Raw genomic sequence first — 15879 nt, forward strand, 5'->3', positions numbered from 1 at the left:
GTAGTGTCTTCATTAGAAAATAGCAAAACAGCTCTTGTCTCAGTGTATTTTTCAAAAAAAAATAGAAAAAAAGAAAAGAAACAAAGCAATGAATCATAACATTTATAGCACAAGAACTGACTCTTGTATATAAGCATCAACAGATCGAGTAATTTTTAAATACAAAATGATTTGCAGTGGTTTTAAAGCACTTCCCCAGCAAATTCTCTTAGGGACAGCTGAGGCAGGATGGCTGCTGGAGTCCCCGGGTGGGTAAGGAGCACACCTCTCCCTGGAAAAGCCGTTCTCTACACAGTCCCCTGTGTCCTCAAAGTCACGATTCGCGTTTGGCGTGGATGAAGAGCAGAGGTCGTTCCGTGCTGTGCTGTCGCGCGTGGTCCTGCTGCGAAGCGCGCTGGCGTACGCGTGGCTCGGTGGAGCACGAGGCTCCGCTCTCACCCGGTGTCCCTTCGCCCTCGAATCTTAGACAGTGCGGGAGCGTGCGCAGAGCTTCAGGCGCGGTGCTGTCTTGTCCGTCCTCTCTCTGCTCATTTAATTACTCAAAGAGTAATGAAGATGTGGGACATTGCTGCCAGCCGGCGCCTCCGTCCCCTCCCTGGCTGCAGTGGCACTGCCGGTGAGCCCCTGTCATCGAGTGAGTAGGATCCTTAGGTGCACCGAGTCAACCAGGTTCTTGATGACGTTGAAACCTCCGGGTTTGGTTCTTGGGGCGCGTTGGTTGGGTAGGCGATGCAGAAGCCGACCCCCGTGTTCAGCCCACCTTCCCACCAGGTGTCTCTCATCCTCTGCCCGCAGCCGCTCCAAGAGCTGGGTGTGCCGTCTCCCAGCTCGGGGTGCGGGTGTCTGCCGCCCCCACGGGCGGGGATTCACCAGCTCTTGCTTCGTCTCCCAGGCTGGGAGGATGCTCCGGTCCCAGGGGAGGGGACACCCGCCTGGCTGGGGGCTTTGCAGCGGTCCCCGCCAGCCAGGCCGGGAATGGCATTGGAGGGCTTTGAAAATAGTCGTTAGTGCTTAGGAAAGGGAGGGTTTGACCAAGACAGATCCCTTGGGATCCGTCTCCAAAGGCAAAAGTGCTGCACAGCCTGAGCCGCCTTCTCCACATCGCTGCTTGGGAGGGCGCAGGCTGGCCGGCTCCCGACAAACCGAGCCGTCCGTCCGTCTGTCTGCCCCTCTGCCGCCGGGCACCGGTGCCTGCAGGTGGGTCCGTCTGAGCACTGAACTTTTTGGGTTTTTTCTTTAACTTGGCTGTAAAGAAAACGGCTTGGCTAGTGTGAACATTTGTGTGTGCGTGTGACAAATACCTAAGCCATACTTGGATTAGGTCCGGAACCAGGGTGGCGACTAAATTTGGAGCGATTCAGTCCCCTCGTACAAAGGTTGCTGTATATTCAGGGTTACCCAGAAGAAGTCTAGCTAAAACCGAAGTGCCAGCTCCGCCTTATCTAGAGAAAAGCAAGCCGGCGTGCCTGCTCGTCCTCCCCCCTCCTTGCAAAGGGGGGTCCGTGGTGAGCTGTTGAAAGCTCTTTGGTGGTTGTACTTTGCTTTAGTCTTGGGAATTCAAGATAACTCTTCTACCGGGATTAACGGTGTTTAACCAAGGGCTTAGGGGAAGAGCTGTTGTACCCGCTGGACCTCTGCAGATAAATGCCTTCACCCCGTGCTGGTTGCTCTACGCAAAGTCTGGTGGGGTGCGTGTTGGACACAAAGCACAATGGTTGAAAGTTAATCTGCGTTTTTTTCAGATTTGTGTGAATAGTTGCTGGATTTTCATTCAATCAAACTCTTTTTTCTAATATAAACCACTAAGGGCTCAATTCTTTAGCAAGATGCGTTCGTGTCCAACTCCTGACTATACAGCTGGATCTCACTGCAACTGCTACAAACCTACCCGAGAGAAAACACAGCTAGTGCGACCGTCACCGGGAAAGCCGATGGACACCAAACCCATCCGCCGAATCCTTTCCTCCTGCTTCTTTTCTAGCTGTCACGGTACTGGGGAGTCAGCAGCTGGGCCCCGTCCGACAGGATCGCATCCTATAGTCGCGAAAACAGAGGGCTGCTTTGCCAAAAGACTTTGTCCCTTCTAGGTGACGCCGTCCGGGGACGGCGGCGGGGCTGCGGGTCGTCTCCTCCGGCGGGTCGGGGCCGTGCTGGGTGGGTGGGAAAGCCTCATGCCCAGGGAATTGGGTCGCTTCACCGTGGGGCTGCCTCGCTGTGCACTGAGAAGCCAGACACTGAGAGCAGCACTGTGTGCTACGTAAAGTCCATTTTGTTGCTACACCGATAACCCAGAGACTCGTGTGGACTCTGCCAGTACTGCCGGTGTCATCCCTGTCCAGCCTTTTCTTTCCCATAGTGTTGCATTCAGCGTTTCGTCTCCTTCTGTCTTCACATCCGAGAGGATCTGAGTTTGGTACAGACCCGTACAGTACACACACCTTGTGCTTTGTACCGTTCCCTGGTTGCCATCCTCTGAGACACTTGCTGGGAAGATCTTTAAGACACTTAAATTTTCCTTTAGCTTTTCTATAATTCTGATGTAAAGGACTTTCTCTCTGTACAGTATATTATTCAATGCATGTTCTGTTCTCTCTACTGATATATTGAACACCACACAGTTGTGATATTGTGCAGTGGGAAGAGCAGCCCCTGCCAACAGCGGAGGCCTTCGCCTCTCATGTATAAGGAAAGAAGAAAACATATTTTTTCCTTTGCTGTATTTGCTTGAGCAGAGTTTTCTTGTCTGTACATGTGAGCTGTGAGATAGATGTGAAAAGTTCAAAAGAATGCATTCCCCCCCCCCCCAATGTATACAGATTGTAATCTGTACAATGAAAACTGTATGTATGAAAAAATGTACTTATTTATAAATGGTTAACACTTGGAAACGGCGTCTGGCCTGGTGTTTTTCCCACGCCGCGGTGAGCGAGGGAGCGTGCTGTGGCTTCTCGGTGTGGAAGTAACCTGGGGACGTCAGGACGGTGCGAGGGTCGGGTCTGGCTGTCACTGGGTGGGGATGGGGACAGGCATCTGGCACCACCAGGAGCAGGAGGGGACGGAGGCAGCAGCGCTACTGCCGTTAGCAAAGGGGCGTTAATAAAACAGCGGGGGGGGGGGAGCTGCATCAGAGAGTTTTCTGGATTTAACTGTGAAGCGCAGCTCAGCGCTGTGGGCACCGGAGCCCTGCAGCTCCCGCCTGTCTGCTCGCTTCATCCCTGCCCAAACCCAGGGCTCGGTTCCGCGGCCGAACACCCCTCGCAGCTGCGAGCATCCCTGCTTCCAGCTGCCGGGCCGGGCTGGGGGCGCAGCGCTGGAAGGATGCGGCACGTCGGGGTTGCGGTGAGCAAAGTCCCCCGAGTTGGGCTTGTGCCTTTGCCGCCGGGGGCTGCGGTTGCTTTGCAGCACTGGGCTCCGGGAGCTTCCCCGGCCCGGCTGCCTGTGTAACCCAGAAGGATGCTTTCGGCAGAGATGAGCCCAGGTCTCAGGGATGCGCCTCCTCAGGGCGGTGGGTCTCGTCCACTTCCATAGGCACATCCAGTGCGTTGGCCAGCCCCTGGAGATGGCCCCATGGGGTCCCTCACGCTCACCGCTGAGCTCTGCAGCACTGAGTGCATGGCATGGGGTGCAGACAGGACAATCCCATCCCAAATCCCCACCCTGCCCTCCCCAGCCCCTTGGGCAGCTCGTGTCCTGGCTGCCCACGGTGTGTGTGGGAGCTCAGGGGTACCCCGAAACGGTGAGCTGGGGGAGCAGAGACGGGAGGAGGACAGGGTTAGCTGCAGACTTTTATTAGGTCGGGAGCATCCGCTGAGCAGACAACACATCGCACAAGAGGGAAAAACATTTGAGACACGAAGACACTGAACCTGCACAGACGTTGGGTCGCTCCGAGCCCCCAGGGAGCCCTTTTGGGGGGAGCAGCCCCCATGCGCAGCTGCGCTGGAGGGCAATGGGCTGCCAGCAGGTGGGAAATCCTGGTGATGGCAAACATCTCCTCTGCCCATCGGCCCAGAGAACGGGCTTTGGGCTTCAGCTGCTCGCAACAGGGAAATCTGGGCTCCCACCCCTCGGTCCCTAGAGCAGGGCAGAGCCTGGGGACCCCCATCCCCTGTGCCCCAGCACTGCTGCCAGCCCCTCCCCCTGCCTGTGGCACTGACTTTCCCGTGTGGCTGGGGGCAGGCTCAGGGGGTCACCAGGCGCTGTGCAGGGCAGAGCTGAGGAAGATTAAGGCCAAGCATGGCTGAACCCAATGGGCAGCGTTACACCAACAAGCATGTCCTTCCCCAGCTGTCCTTGTCACCCTGAGCCAAGCAGAGCCCCAAGACACGGGGGACGGGGTACACAGGAACATCCCACTGACACCACGAGGAGCCCATGCCAGGGACCGGGAAGCTGGGGATGTCACTGGCTGCCACCGCCAGGGCTCTCACCCTCCGTCAAGGTCTTGAAGTCCATGGAGAGGGCCAGCTCCTCGGCCAGCGGCGGGCGCTTCCAGTCATCCCGTGTCAACACGTAGCCCACCACCAGCCCGAAGGCCACCAGCAGCACCCCCAGGGTGTTGGCCAGGATGCCCTCGGGCACAAAGTGGCTGTAGGAGTCCCTGCAGGGGCAGAGGGGAATGCTCAAGCCTCAGGGTGGGGGCAGCCTGTCCATACCCTGGCTGGGACCCCCTTGTTGTCCTCATCCTCTGGGCACACGCCATGGGAAAGGTCCCTTTCCCCCAAATTAAAGCAGGAGAGGAGCGTCCAGGTGCTGCTTGCTTCAGGGAGGGACAGTCTTGGTCACGGCAGAGAAAACTGGGGGCATAGACAGCCCAGCACCTCCCCTGCCAGATGTGCTCCCCCAGCCTGGGGGAGGCAGCTCCTGGGGTGCCCCACAGCCACATCCCCATGGTGTTGGGGCTGGGGAGGACTCTGATGTCCAGCTGGGGCCATCGCCGTATCCTCCAGCTGTGAGGGCTGAGGCCCTGGGGACACGAGCATCCCAGGGGGTTTCTGAAAACACCTGGCTGCGGAGAGGCGATGGTGGGTGTTTTATCCCCATCCCCAAAGAAAGCTGTCACAGGATCTGGCCCTTGTTAAACATCATCTGGGAAGTGACTCAGCAGCAGCAGAACTAAAGGCCTCGGGGAGTTTTAATAGCCACGGAGCCACAGCCTGAGCAGGGGCCAAACTCTGCCCCAAGGAGCCAGACCAGCCCTTTGCTGGGGGTCAGGGGGATCTGGGGGGGCTACCACTCCACCCCACACCCCCCACCCCCCAGCTTGGTCACCCACCTGATGTTGAAGAGGAGCATCTCGGTGATACCCAGCAAGCAGGCAGTGATGGAGAGAGCAAAGAGGGCGATGCCGAAGAAGATGTGCTGGGGCTTGTACCGGCTGCGCAGCGAGAAGGAGGCACCCGGGAGCAAGAAGAAACCACAGCCCAGGAGCCACTGCAGAGGCACAGGGATGTTGCAAGGTGCTGTGGGGTCCCTTTGCCCCCGGGGGGGGCCCCAGGGGCTCCCCAGCCCTCACCTGCAGGAGGTAGAGCACGAAGGCGGCCATCCCGCACCAGCTGTGCAGGCTGTACATGTCGGGGATGCCCTTGGTCCGGTGGGACTCGAAGACGGCGACGATGCCTGCAGGGAGGAGCCCGTTACCGCCGGGGCCGGATCCAGCCCCACTGGCCCAGTCCAGCCCCGGCGCTCACCGACGAGGGCGATGACCAGGGCCAGGCCGTGGAGCAGCGCGTGCAGCGCCTTGGTGGAGCGCTTGGCTTCGTGCCTGAAGACCCGGTAGACCAGGAGAGCTGCCGGAGAGAGGGCGGATGAGCATCCACGGGGGTCCCCCACCTCCCCTGCACCCCACGTCTCCCAGGGGTGCTGCACGCAGGCAGGGGCGGGGTGGGTCTTGGGGCATCTTCCCCATCTTGTTTGTCACTGTTCTGTCCCCTTCACTCCCTGCCTGGCTGCAGCCGGGACAGGGCGCTTGTCCTGCAGTCCTGCTCACCGTCACCTTGGAGGAAAACCATGCCCAACACCATGCAGAGCGGGTGGACGTTGAACTGGAGGGAGCTGTGCCAGGCCACGCCGCCCCGGTAGCGGCCCAGCCAGGCGCCCGTGGTGGCCAGCAGCGTCAGGCCCAGCAGTTGCGACACGGCCACGTACGCCGAGAGCCCGGCCGGGCTGGCGGGCAGAGGAGCCCCGTCCATGCCGGCCTGCGGGGACAGAGAGGAGGGGGCAGCGAAGCCACAGCTGGGCCCGCGTGGCAGCGGGGGTCCTGGCCAGCCGGCCCCGGTGCGGGGTCCCGCTGCGGCCAGTGTCCGGCACCGCCGCTCCACCCTCACCTGCCACGGAGCCGGACGCTTCCTGGTGTCGCCGGGGCCACTGCGTCACCCACACCCGGAGGTGGCTCCCGGCTGCCACGACACGCCTGGCCCTGCCGTCCTGCCTCTGCTTGCCTGCTCCTGCCCGCATCCTGCCTGCTCCGTTCCTCCTGCCCCCGCCCTCCAGCCACCCCAGCCCTCCATCCCTGTCCTGCCATCCCCAGCCCTCCCATTCCATCCCCGTCCCATGTCCCACCCTTGCCCCCTTCCCACCTCACCCACCCCCAGAGCCCCCCAGCAGCCCCCCAGCCCCTGCTACAGGAAGGTAGCGCGGAGGCAAGCGAGGCTGCTCATGAACCCCCCCCCCCCCCCCCCCCCCCCCCCATGACAAAGGCAATGGCCCTTGGGGACCTGGGGCTGAGCAAACCCCCTGTGCTGAGGCAGGGAACAGGCACACGGTGTTACCCACCCAAACAGCTGTCCCATGGCCCCCATGACCCACCTGCACCCACGTTGTGCTTTGTGCTGGGTTATCCCCCGATGCTCCCCGCTGGCCCGGGGATCAGAGCCACCTCCACCAGCACAGCCACCTCTCCAGGGCCAGCAAGTCCCAGCCGCGGGGGCCAACGTCCCACCTCTGCTCTGGCCCCACTGCAGCTGCCTCTGGGGAGGAGCACCCAGCCGGCTGCAGCAGACAGACCCACAGTGCTGCCAAGTCTGGGGAGAGCATGGAGGGGGGGGGCGGGGGAAGGGGGGAGTGGGGGATGCATTAAGACCATGCACACCCTTTATACCCAGCCACCTTTATTGGATCAGCCGGATAAGTGGGTTAAGGGAATTGGTTTATCCCATTAGGTTGCACTGCAAAGGCCGCCTGGCCTCACTGCCCGGGGCCATGGGATGCTCTGCGGGACGGGCACAGGGACCAGGCCAGGGTGGAGGGGCAGCGAGAGGCACCGACTCCTTCCTGCATCACAGCAGCCTCCCCCAAACCCTCACCACTGCTGGGGGGCTGCTAGCTCCAATGGGGGTCCCAAACAGGTGTGTCAGCCCCGGGCATCGTCCCGCCAGAGGCAAACACCTGGCCCTGCTGGCACTCGTAGAGGGGGCCAACCCGGTCCCCAGCCACGCTGAGGGACAGAGAACAACAACCTCGCCCCCCCCATCCCACCCCCGACCACGGGAACTGGCAGTGGGACTCGGGGAGGTGCCTTTGAAACAGGGTCTGAGAGTTGCCTGTCAGCCCCAAAACTATCCGTCTGCTGCTCCCAGCTACCACTGAGCACTGGGAGACCTGGAGGCAGCCGGGACCCTTTGCAAAGCCATCCCGTGGTGGGGACCTGCCTGTGTGTCCCCCTCACCCCATCTCTGCCCCCCTTGCACCCCCCCAAGCACAGCCCCGGTTCCCCCCTCCCAGGGCAAAGCCAGCACTCCCTGGTTTTGGAGTGGTGGGTGTCTCCAGTTAAACCCTCCCCACATGGCCTGGGCAGGGGGGCTGGTGTGTGCACCTTGCATACCCCAGCAGCCCCTCATCATGGCCTCTGGATGGGAACCCCCAAAAATCCCTGGCAGGGTCTTGTGAGGGATGTCTCTGCTCTGGATGGGAGCTGTAGGCTCGTGCAGGGGAGGGGGCTCACTCCAGCTCAGAGCTGGGGAGCCCGAGTGATGTATTGGGGGGGGGGGGGGTTGGAGGCAGACACCCACACAGCCCCCTCCTCGTCCCCCCCGTCCCGTCCCCGTCCCCCCAACCCTACCTGTGGGTGCCGGGTGGTGCTGCCTGTGCCAGGGCCAGCGGTGACAGTGTCTGAGCAAGGGACAGGGCCACCGCGTTGGCAAGGCAACGGAGCGATGGCAAAGCGGGGGGGGGGGGGGAGGCTGCACCCCCCCCTTCAGCACCGCTGCAGAGGGAGGGTGCCATCGCAGGCTGGGGAGGGGGAACGGGGGCTGCAAAATTGAAGGGGAGGGGGGGTATGAGGGTGTGGTATATCACCATGGAAGGGGGAGTCTGTGCATTGTGGGGACCGTCCCCAAGGGGATGAGTCACTGGCAGCGTGTGTGATCCCCTCCCCAGCTGTGCTAGGCCCAGCACCCACCTGAGCCCCCGCCCCGGGACAGCCTGGCCCCAAACCAGGCCAGGAACCCCACAACCTCGACGGACCAGCCCCCAAGGGACCCTGTCCCCCCGTGCAGGGTGCACCAGCTTTGTCACCGTTCGGTTTGTATTTGGGCAGCGCTAACGAGGGCTTTGCTGGGTCCGGCTTAATGAGGTCCCGCTTAACCCCCTGCACCCCACCAGCAGCACTGGGGTGATGTGGGGGCACCCAGCACCCCTGCAGGGCCCTTCGCCGGGCTTGTGGGTCGGGGGGTGGCAGCGGGGTGACATATCCCCGGGGACCCCCCGCAACCACCTCCTCATGCCCCACCCCCACCCCCCGGGGAGACCCTCCAGCACCGCCGGCCGCATCCTGCGCTCCCCCGTGGGATGTCCCCGAGGGAGAAAAGCCCGGAGAGGGGAGATGGGGAGGAGATGGGGGGGGGGGGGGGGGGGGGAGAGGTGTGGGTCCCCCCTTCCCTGCTCCTCCCGGCCCGGTTGCGGTCCCCCCCCTCCTCTCCCCGCCGTGTCTGTGTCTGTGTGTCTGTCCGTGTCACACGGTGCCACTAGGTGTCACCAGGAGCCCGCGGTGCGCAGCGCCCTGGGGCGGGACCGACCGGCCGGGAGGACCTGGGGGCGGCCGGGACCCTTTGCAAAGCCGTCCCGTGGTGGGGACCTGGGCCGCCCCGGACCCCCCGTGGGATCCGGAGTGACCAGGTGAGACCGGCGGCACCCCGGAGTCTGGATCCCCAAAGGGACCCGGAGCACCCCCCGAGCCACATCACCCATGGGAGCCAGCGCACCCTCACACCTAGAGTGGGTGGTGGGGGTCTGGAGCACCCTTGGCTCTGGGCCACCCATGGGAGCCGGAGCACCCGGGGACTTGGAGTGGCTGGTGGGATCTGCTGCTCCTCTGGTGCAGAAGATCAGGTGTAACCACCTCTGCCTGGGTGCAGGGTTGCTCCCCCCAGCCCTTCCCCTTGGGGCTGCTTTCACCTGCTCAGACCTGAGCAAAGGCACCCCAAAGACCCTACTGAGGTCCCCCCCACAACATCCCCGTCACCTCCTCCCCCCCGCCCCCCCTAAACCCCAGGACCTGGACAACCCGCCCCACTGCCACCACGGCGTGATTCAGCAGAACCCAAATCCTGATGCAGCCCGGGGGCCTGATGGAGACCCATCACGCCCAAAAGCAAAGTCCCGTCCCGCTGCAGCCTGGGGCAGAGTTCCAGGGCCACCACCCCGAGCCACAGGAAGCCATGTACAGCACTGCCATCACAGCTGCTGCCACCTCCCAGCCTGCAGCTGGGCTTTATCACTGTGGCAATTCTTAGCAAATGGTTTACCAGAGTTAATCAGCTAAACCATAAAAGCCACCGTAAACCGCAAACCTTGAGCCACTGGGGCTGGAAAGGGCCAGCCGGGCTTCTGGGCACAGCGGAGGGAGGGTTTTCCCCCACCATGGTCCAGCTGAGACCCTTGGAAAAGCCTCAAAGCCGGTGAGACTTGGGGGTTCATCCTTTAGGATACATGGCGAGACAAAAAGCTTCGCCCTCTGCTGAGAACAGCACTGTTGCAACACAGTACAAAACAGCTTTATAAATGTTTATAACCGCATCCAGCCGACCTACCTCAAATTTCAGCAGCCAAAAAGACGTAGCAGCCCTCGAGCCTCCATGATTAAATGGACATGGTTGCTCGTCCCAACCACGCAGCAGGGACAAACCCAAGGGTGGCACACGGCAGTGTTTGCCGAGGGGGTCCTTGCACCCACTGCCGTGTGCAAGTGGGCTCGCTGGCAGCCGATCCAGGGACAAATGAGCCCCCACAACACCAGCCAGCACCCTCCTCTCACGGGGGAACAGCGAGCCATTTGTAACCAGCTCTTTAATTAAAGACATTGCCGGGGGCATAACGACTTTATTAAATCTGCCTGAGCTTTCCCTGAGCTGGCAATAATGAAATCCTCCCTGCACTGCTGGGACGCCGATGTGCCAGTCGGGTAGCAGAGCCAGTGCTGGCTGTCCTAGCACGGACCCACGGGGCTCAGGGATGTTTGGGGCTGCTCGGGGCTGCCCACAGCTTCCTGCAAGATCAGCGAGTCGAAGCGGTTCAGTGGATGCTGCTCCCGCTCCCCGGCTCTTGGCCAAGCTCAGCACCTGCTCCGGGTGTGTCCTGGGCTGCCGAGCACCCGCAGATCAATAGGAGCATCATCAACTGATAATTCATGGTAAAACCAGCAGTTCCTGCCTTTCCCCGGCTGCTCACCCCCGCCCTGGCGCCCTCCGACAGAGATTATCAAATTACCATTTTGCTGATCTAACCTCTTTCGGGCTGGGTTTTTTTTTTCCTTCCTAAATCAAGTTTTTATCGCTAAGAAATGCTAATTTGCAAGATGCTTCCCTGAAGGATTGCGATTGAAGAGCCCAGCTGCCTCGGAGGAGCCGAGCTGCTGCCTGAAACAACCCCAGCTGCTGCGGTTCCCCATGAAATCCCAAATTTGGGGCAAAATTAACAGCATTTTTTCACTAAATATAAGCAAAAAAAACCCCCTAAAAGTCGTGTTGGAAGGCTCTACGTCTGCCAAGGGAGTGGCTGTGGGGTAGCTCAGGGCTAAGCACAAATTGTCCTGCTGTGTCACATCAGCGGGATTGGTCCCCAGTTCCCTGGGATCCTGTGAAGCCTCAAAAATGGGTGACTCCCAGCTGGGACGAAGCTCCCCTGGGAACCTGGCTCCTTCTCAGGCTGGGGATGGGAGCATCCTGGCTGGAAAAGACCCTGGTTCTCCTCCTGGCACCAATTAAGCCACCCTGCCCTCCTCCTCACCGGGAACACAACTTGGCTGAGCCAGGCAGGCAACACGATCAGCGCAGCCAGTGCAAACACTTAATCTCTTTCAGAAGAGGCTGAAGGCGCGTTTATGGCATTTTTTTAATAGCAGCTTGGATAAACACCGGGCTCGCAGCGGATGATTAATGCTCCCAGAGCAGTCACGCTCGCTCGCCTCAGGGCTGGGATTGTTTTCGGTTATTAAAGAAGGGGGAAAAAAGGAAAATAATGGACTTTGCCATGTTTTATTGGTCTGATGGGTGCGGAGGGAACACATTGGGCTCTTTGCTCACTCCCTACCGGTGCCCAGCTCTGGCCAGCTGGTGAGGAAGGGGGGATGGAGGGAAGAAGGATGAGGAATGAAGGATGAGAGATGAAAGAGGAGGGATGAGGGATGAAGGAGGACAGATGAAGGATGAAGGACAAAGGATGATGGATGAAGGAGGAGGGATGATTTCTAGCTGGGCTTGTACTTCTGTCCCGTGCTGCTCCCAGTGACATGCCTTGCACTGGGCACATCTCCTGCACTGTGGCTGGGGGGGGGGGGGTGTCACCAGGGACTGACTATCAGGGTCTTGTATTTATTTAGGACCCTCCTGAGACGCGGGCATCATTTAGGGGCCCTGAGCCAACGGCTGCCTTCAGTACACTGCACTTTCAGGGTCTTGCAATGTCATAGTGCATCCTTGGGCTGCTGCTGCTGGTCCCAGCCCAGGGGATGGAGCCTGAGGAAAACGTACAGTGGAAACCCCATCTCCATCCTCTTCCCTTCCACCTCCGGCCCCACTGAGCTGCCCAGAGCTGAGGCTGGAGGAAACACATGGTCCCGCTCGGGCTGCCCCATGCAGCCAGCCCAGCTCACGTGTGTGTCCCATGCCCGCACCAGGACCAGCCTGCCCAGGGCCATAAACCCTTGTCCTAGGGCAGGCATGTGCTGGGAAGCGTTTTTGCAGGGGAGGGTGGAAATCCTGCTGATAAGGAGCGTTTCTGCTGCGTTCAGCCTCTGGCAAGAGCTGAGTGTGCACTTGCAGTGATAAAGCAGCAATCACTGCTCTGGGGCTAGGGGTGAGCTCCCCATGGCCCATTGCACCCCGTCTCCATGCAGAAGGGACATAACAGGCTTTAAATACATCTTTTATCCAGGGAAAAGCTGGAAACAACCCCTCTGTGTTGCCAAAAAACCCCTCAGCAGAGATATTTTGCAGTCAGACAGCAGGACCCAGGAGTGAGGAGTCCTGAGTCTTCTTGCCGTCCTGGTCCCCAAGCCCAGGTGACACTGAAGGGCTGCCCTGGCCACAGAACTTACTCTAACAGTTCAGAATTATTTTAGCAATCACGGGTCTGAAATAAATGGTAAAAAAACCAGTTGCTTGGGGTGTGGTGTTCTTTTCTTTTTGTTTTTGTTTTGAAGGATCAGAAATAAGCTGTTTGTTTAGACAAAGAATTTGGACCAGAGAGGTGGTTTTTCCCTTCTCCCTCACGGCAGTGTCATCACATCTGGGAAAGCAGCTTAGCGAATTATATGCTATGATAATTGATTGAATTCATCAGTAAATAAAGCAGGAGCCTTTAAACTTGGGGTCCAGAGAGGGAGGGAAAAAATTCTCCATGCAGTGATTTGTACCAAGCAGCGCAGGAGCCATCATGCCCACGAAACCACAGACATCAGGAAAAGTAACACATGAGGCTGCACACCTAACAAAAAAAGCTCTTTTTGAGGTTTAAAGCAGGAAGGAATCCTTTCTTTCCCCTCCAGAAGCTCCTTGGTTGCTCAAACAGAGAGATGGATCAGACAGGAGTTTTGGAGCACCCTTGAACACTTGGAGAAATGGGATAGGGAAGCCAAAAACATGGTTTATAATAAAAGAAGGGGAAAACGGGCTTAAGCTTCCCCAGCCAGAGGCTGTAGGGCTGGGATATACGCAGAAAAATCACCACATCTTCCCAGCCAGCACTGGGGCCATCCCCAAATACCTTTGCACAACCACCCCTTCTCGCTCTCACAGTGCTATCACAGCTGATACCTTACAGCTCCCCGAAGAAATATTTGCTGTCAAACTCCTTAGTTGCTTATTTTGGGGACTCTGGGGCCAGGGGCTGCACCAGCGGGTGCAGGGAGATTTTGCAGGTCTGGCAAGCCAAGGAGCTCATCCAAAATGCTGAGAGCAAGTCGTGCTCCTTCGCAAGGGAGGCACCGGCTGCGGTTGCAACCCCCGGTGCGCTGCGGCGACAGTCCAGCCATCACACACGTGTCCGTGCACACGCACGCTGGCGAGGGGGAGGACAACATCTCCACGCAGCTGGTGATGGCGATGCAAGACGATGGGAAGCTTCCTCCTGGCCCAGGGCAGCCGCCAGGGACACCACATCTCGCCCAGCGTCCCCGGAGCCCACGTCCCCGAGAGCGCTTCAGCATCCGTCTCCGTGGCAACACATCTGTCACATCCTTCGAAACCTTCTGTCCCTCTGGTCTGTGGCACCAGCATCCCTGGGTACCCTGCACACTGGGAGTAGATGGGTGTCCATCACCCACCCCAGCAATCCTGAGAGAGGTGGGGAGAGCAAGGACCTGTCCCCCTGCTCTGCAGGGTGTCCTGTGAGGTGTCTCTGAGCCCATCTTTGGTGGGTGTTGGGGCACAACATGGATTTGGGGCAACACAGAGGCACCAATGGGCATCTTCAAGCTTGCAGGCATCTCACCTGCCTTCCTGGGACAACAGCCACGTCACCTGCCAGCATTCTCCCACATGCAGGGTGTTTTTCTGCCTGATCCCAGCTGGAGGTTTTTAGGATGGGGCAATGCAACCAACGAGAGGACCTCTTACCCAACACAAAGTCCCGCAGCAGCAGCCCCTCTTGCACCAACCTTGAAAGCTGCTCACATCCAAAATGACAGAGAGCTGCTCTTCCCCTGCAGCGTCACCCATCGGAAACACCAACCTTGGAAAAGGCCTTCCTTGCTGGGATTTCCAGATACCAGCACCACGCTGAGGTTGCAGAGCCTGTTTCATCCATGCCGCTCACCCGAGACCCCCACCAGTGCCGAAGGCTGCGCTGCAACGCCCTGGAGCCGGGAAAACCCCTCCCCAGTGCAGCTGGGAGCAGAGGCTGGCGGGGCGCAGGAAATCTCCATTCATCGGCATTTGGTCACCGGCCAAACTGGAGCCAAACCAACCATTTTTTTCCAGCTTCCCAGTAATTTAGAGTTTCCAGAGACCTGCGGCTGGTGGTGAAAGGGGTCAGCAAGGGGGGCTGCAGGCAGATGATGATTTCACCCCTGGATCAGTGATGTCCAGGCTTGCAGGCGGTGCCGGTGCTGTTTGCACACCTATATGGGCTTGGTTGGGGGGGGGGAGGGATGGATGAAGGTTTTTTGGGTACCACACCAGCCTACACAGGTGGTGGGTGGTAGGCCAGAGTGGGAAACTGTGATTTTTGGAAGGTTTCATAGACATCGGAGGGTTGCAGGCTCCTAAATTACTTTTTTTATTATTTATTTCCAAAATGACTCTGCACACCCCGTAGGGTCCCCAGCCCTGGCAGGAGCACTCATCCCTTGTCGAGGGGTCACACTGTCCCCATGGGGGAGTCACCCCATGGGGAGTCACCCCATGGGCTCACATCAAGGGGCTGTGGCTGTGCCCAGCTGCGCTGCAGTGTCCAACGGGGCCAGCAAGTCAAGGGGTTTCCCTCTGTCCCCGCGCCAAAAATCTCTCCCCTCCGTGGCAGGTGTCCGCTCTGTCCCCATGGGGTGGTGGCCCTGACGAGGGGTGATGGGCTCAGCCAACCCCAGGGCTAAGCTCAGCCTGGGCACAGCTCCCAGGGCTGCGGCCAGGCCCTGGGGGAAAGGGATTTAGTTAATTAAAAAGAAAAAAAAAAAAAAGAAATGAAAGGAACTATCAAGCCCACCGACACGGGTCTGGTTTTCATTTTGAAGGAACTTTTTGTTACTCATTTGTCATCAGCCTAATCCCTCCAAGTTCAAAACACTTGGTGTGATGTGATGGGATTTCCTTCACAGCCAGCAGAAATACTCCATTTCTCTGGAAAATGAGGTTATGCCGGGAAGGGGGTCACTTTGGCAAGAAGCAGCAGGACATGGACCTTGGCTGCCCTCCAAGTGAGTGCTTTCCCCACTGTGCTCGCCCTCGTGCCCCACGGCGGGTGACTGGGGCGCTGCCGAGGGATGTTCACCATGTGATGCTGGCGTGGGGAGGGGATGTCCAGCCAAGCGCCATGGTCTAGTTGAGCTGGATCCCCCCTGTGCTGAGCCAGGAGTGGACCAGGACCCTGCAGGGATGGAGCTGCCTCCCGCCCACCCCGTCCACCCCAGCGTATCTCCTCCTTTCTCCTTTTTTCTGCCTTTCCCTCAAGTCTCCTTCATCTCCTCCCCTCCCTCCTGCCCAGCCCCTCCCGGCGTGGCCAAGTGCCAAAGCGACTTTGCACCCCAAGGCAGCTCTCGCTCTTTGCTCCTTCCCACAAGCCCGGGAGCTGCCAAAGGGAGACCAAAATGCTTCGGTCTTATCTGCGAGGGGAGGCAGGCTCGGTGGGCAGGGTTTGTGCGAAGGCTGCCGGCTTATAAGCAGCCGTCAGCGGAGGCAAAGCTATCTCGCAAGGCACCGAACGGGGGGGGGGGCCCCCTCCGTGCTCCGC

General features: G+C 59.5%; 1 protein-coding gene across 1 annotated transcript; it reads right to left on the reverse strand.

Annotated features, from left to right (window-relative positions):
• Nucleotides 1-4401: 4401 nt before the first annotated feature.
• CYB561 (cytochrome b561) lies at nucleotides 4402-8158 on the reverse strand. The gene is made up of 7 exons (XM_086478056.1): nucleotides 8060-8158; nucleotides 6825-7022; nucleotides 5990-6197; nucleotides 5691-5789; nucleotides 5516-5619; nucleotides 5276-5433; nucleotides 4402-4600 (listed from the first exon to the last, which is right to left on the reverse strand). Exons 3-7 carry the CDS (start codon nucleotides 6189-6191, stop codon nucleotides 4402-4404), a joined length of 762 nt encoding a protein of 253 aa, XP_086334182.1. The 5' UTR covers nucleotides 6192-6197; nucleotides 6825-7022; nucleotides 8060-8158.
• Nucleotides 8159-15879: the final 7721 nt, after the last annotated feature.

The sequence above is a fragment of the Leptosomus discolor genome, chromosome 25 (assembly GCF_034619465.1).
Source record: "Leptosomus discolor isolate bLepDis1 chromosome 25, bLepDis1.hap2, whole genome shotgun sequence".
NCBI classification, from domain to species: Eukaryota; Metazoa; Chordata; class Aves; order Leptosomiformes; family Leptosomidae; genus Leptosomus; species Leptosomus discolor.

Coding starts and splice junctions, on each gene's coding strand:
- CYB561 (XM_086478056.1), bottom strand. CDS start 6,191: ATGGACGGGGCTCCTCTGCCCGCCAGCCCGGCCGGGCTCTCGGCGTAC. Junction 5,620..5,690: donor CCTGGTCATCGCCCTCGTCG/GTGAGCGCCGGG, acceptor TCCTCCCTGCAG/GCATCGTCGCCGTCTTCGAG. Junction 4,601..5,275: donor ATGCTCCTCTTCAACATCAG/GTGGGTGACCAA, acceptor CTGCCCCTGCAG/GGACTCCTACAGCCACTTTG.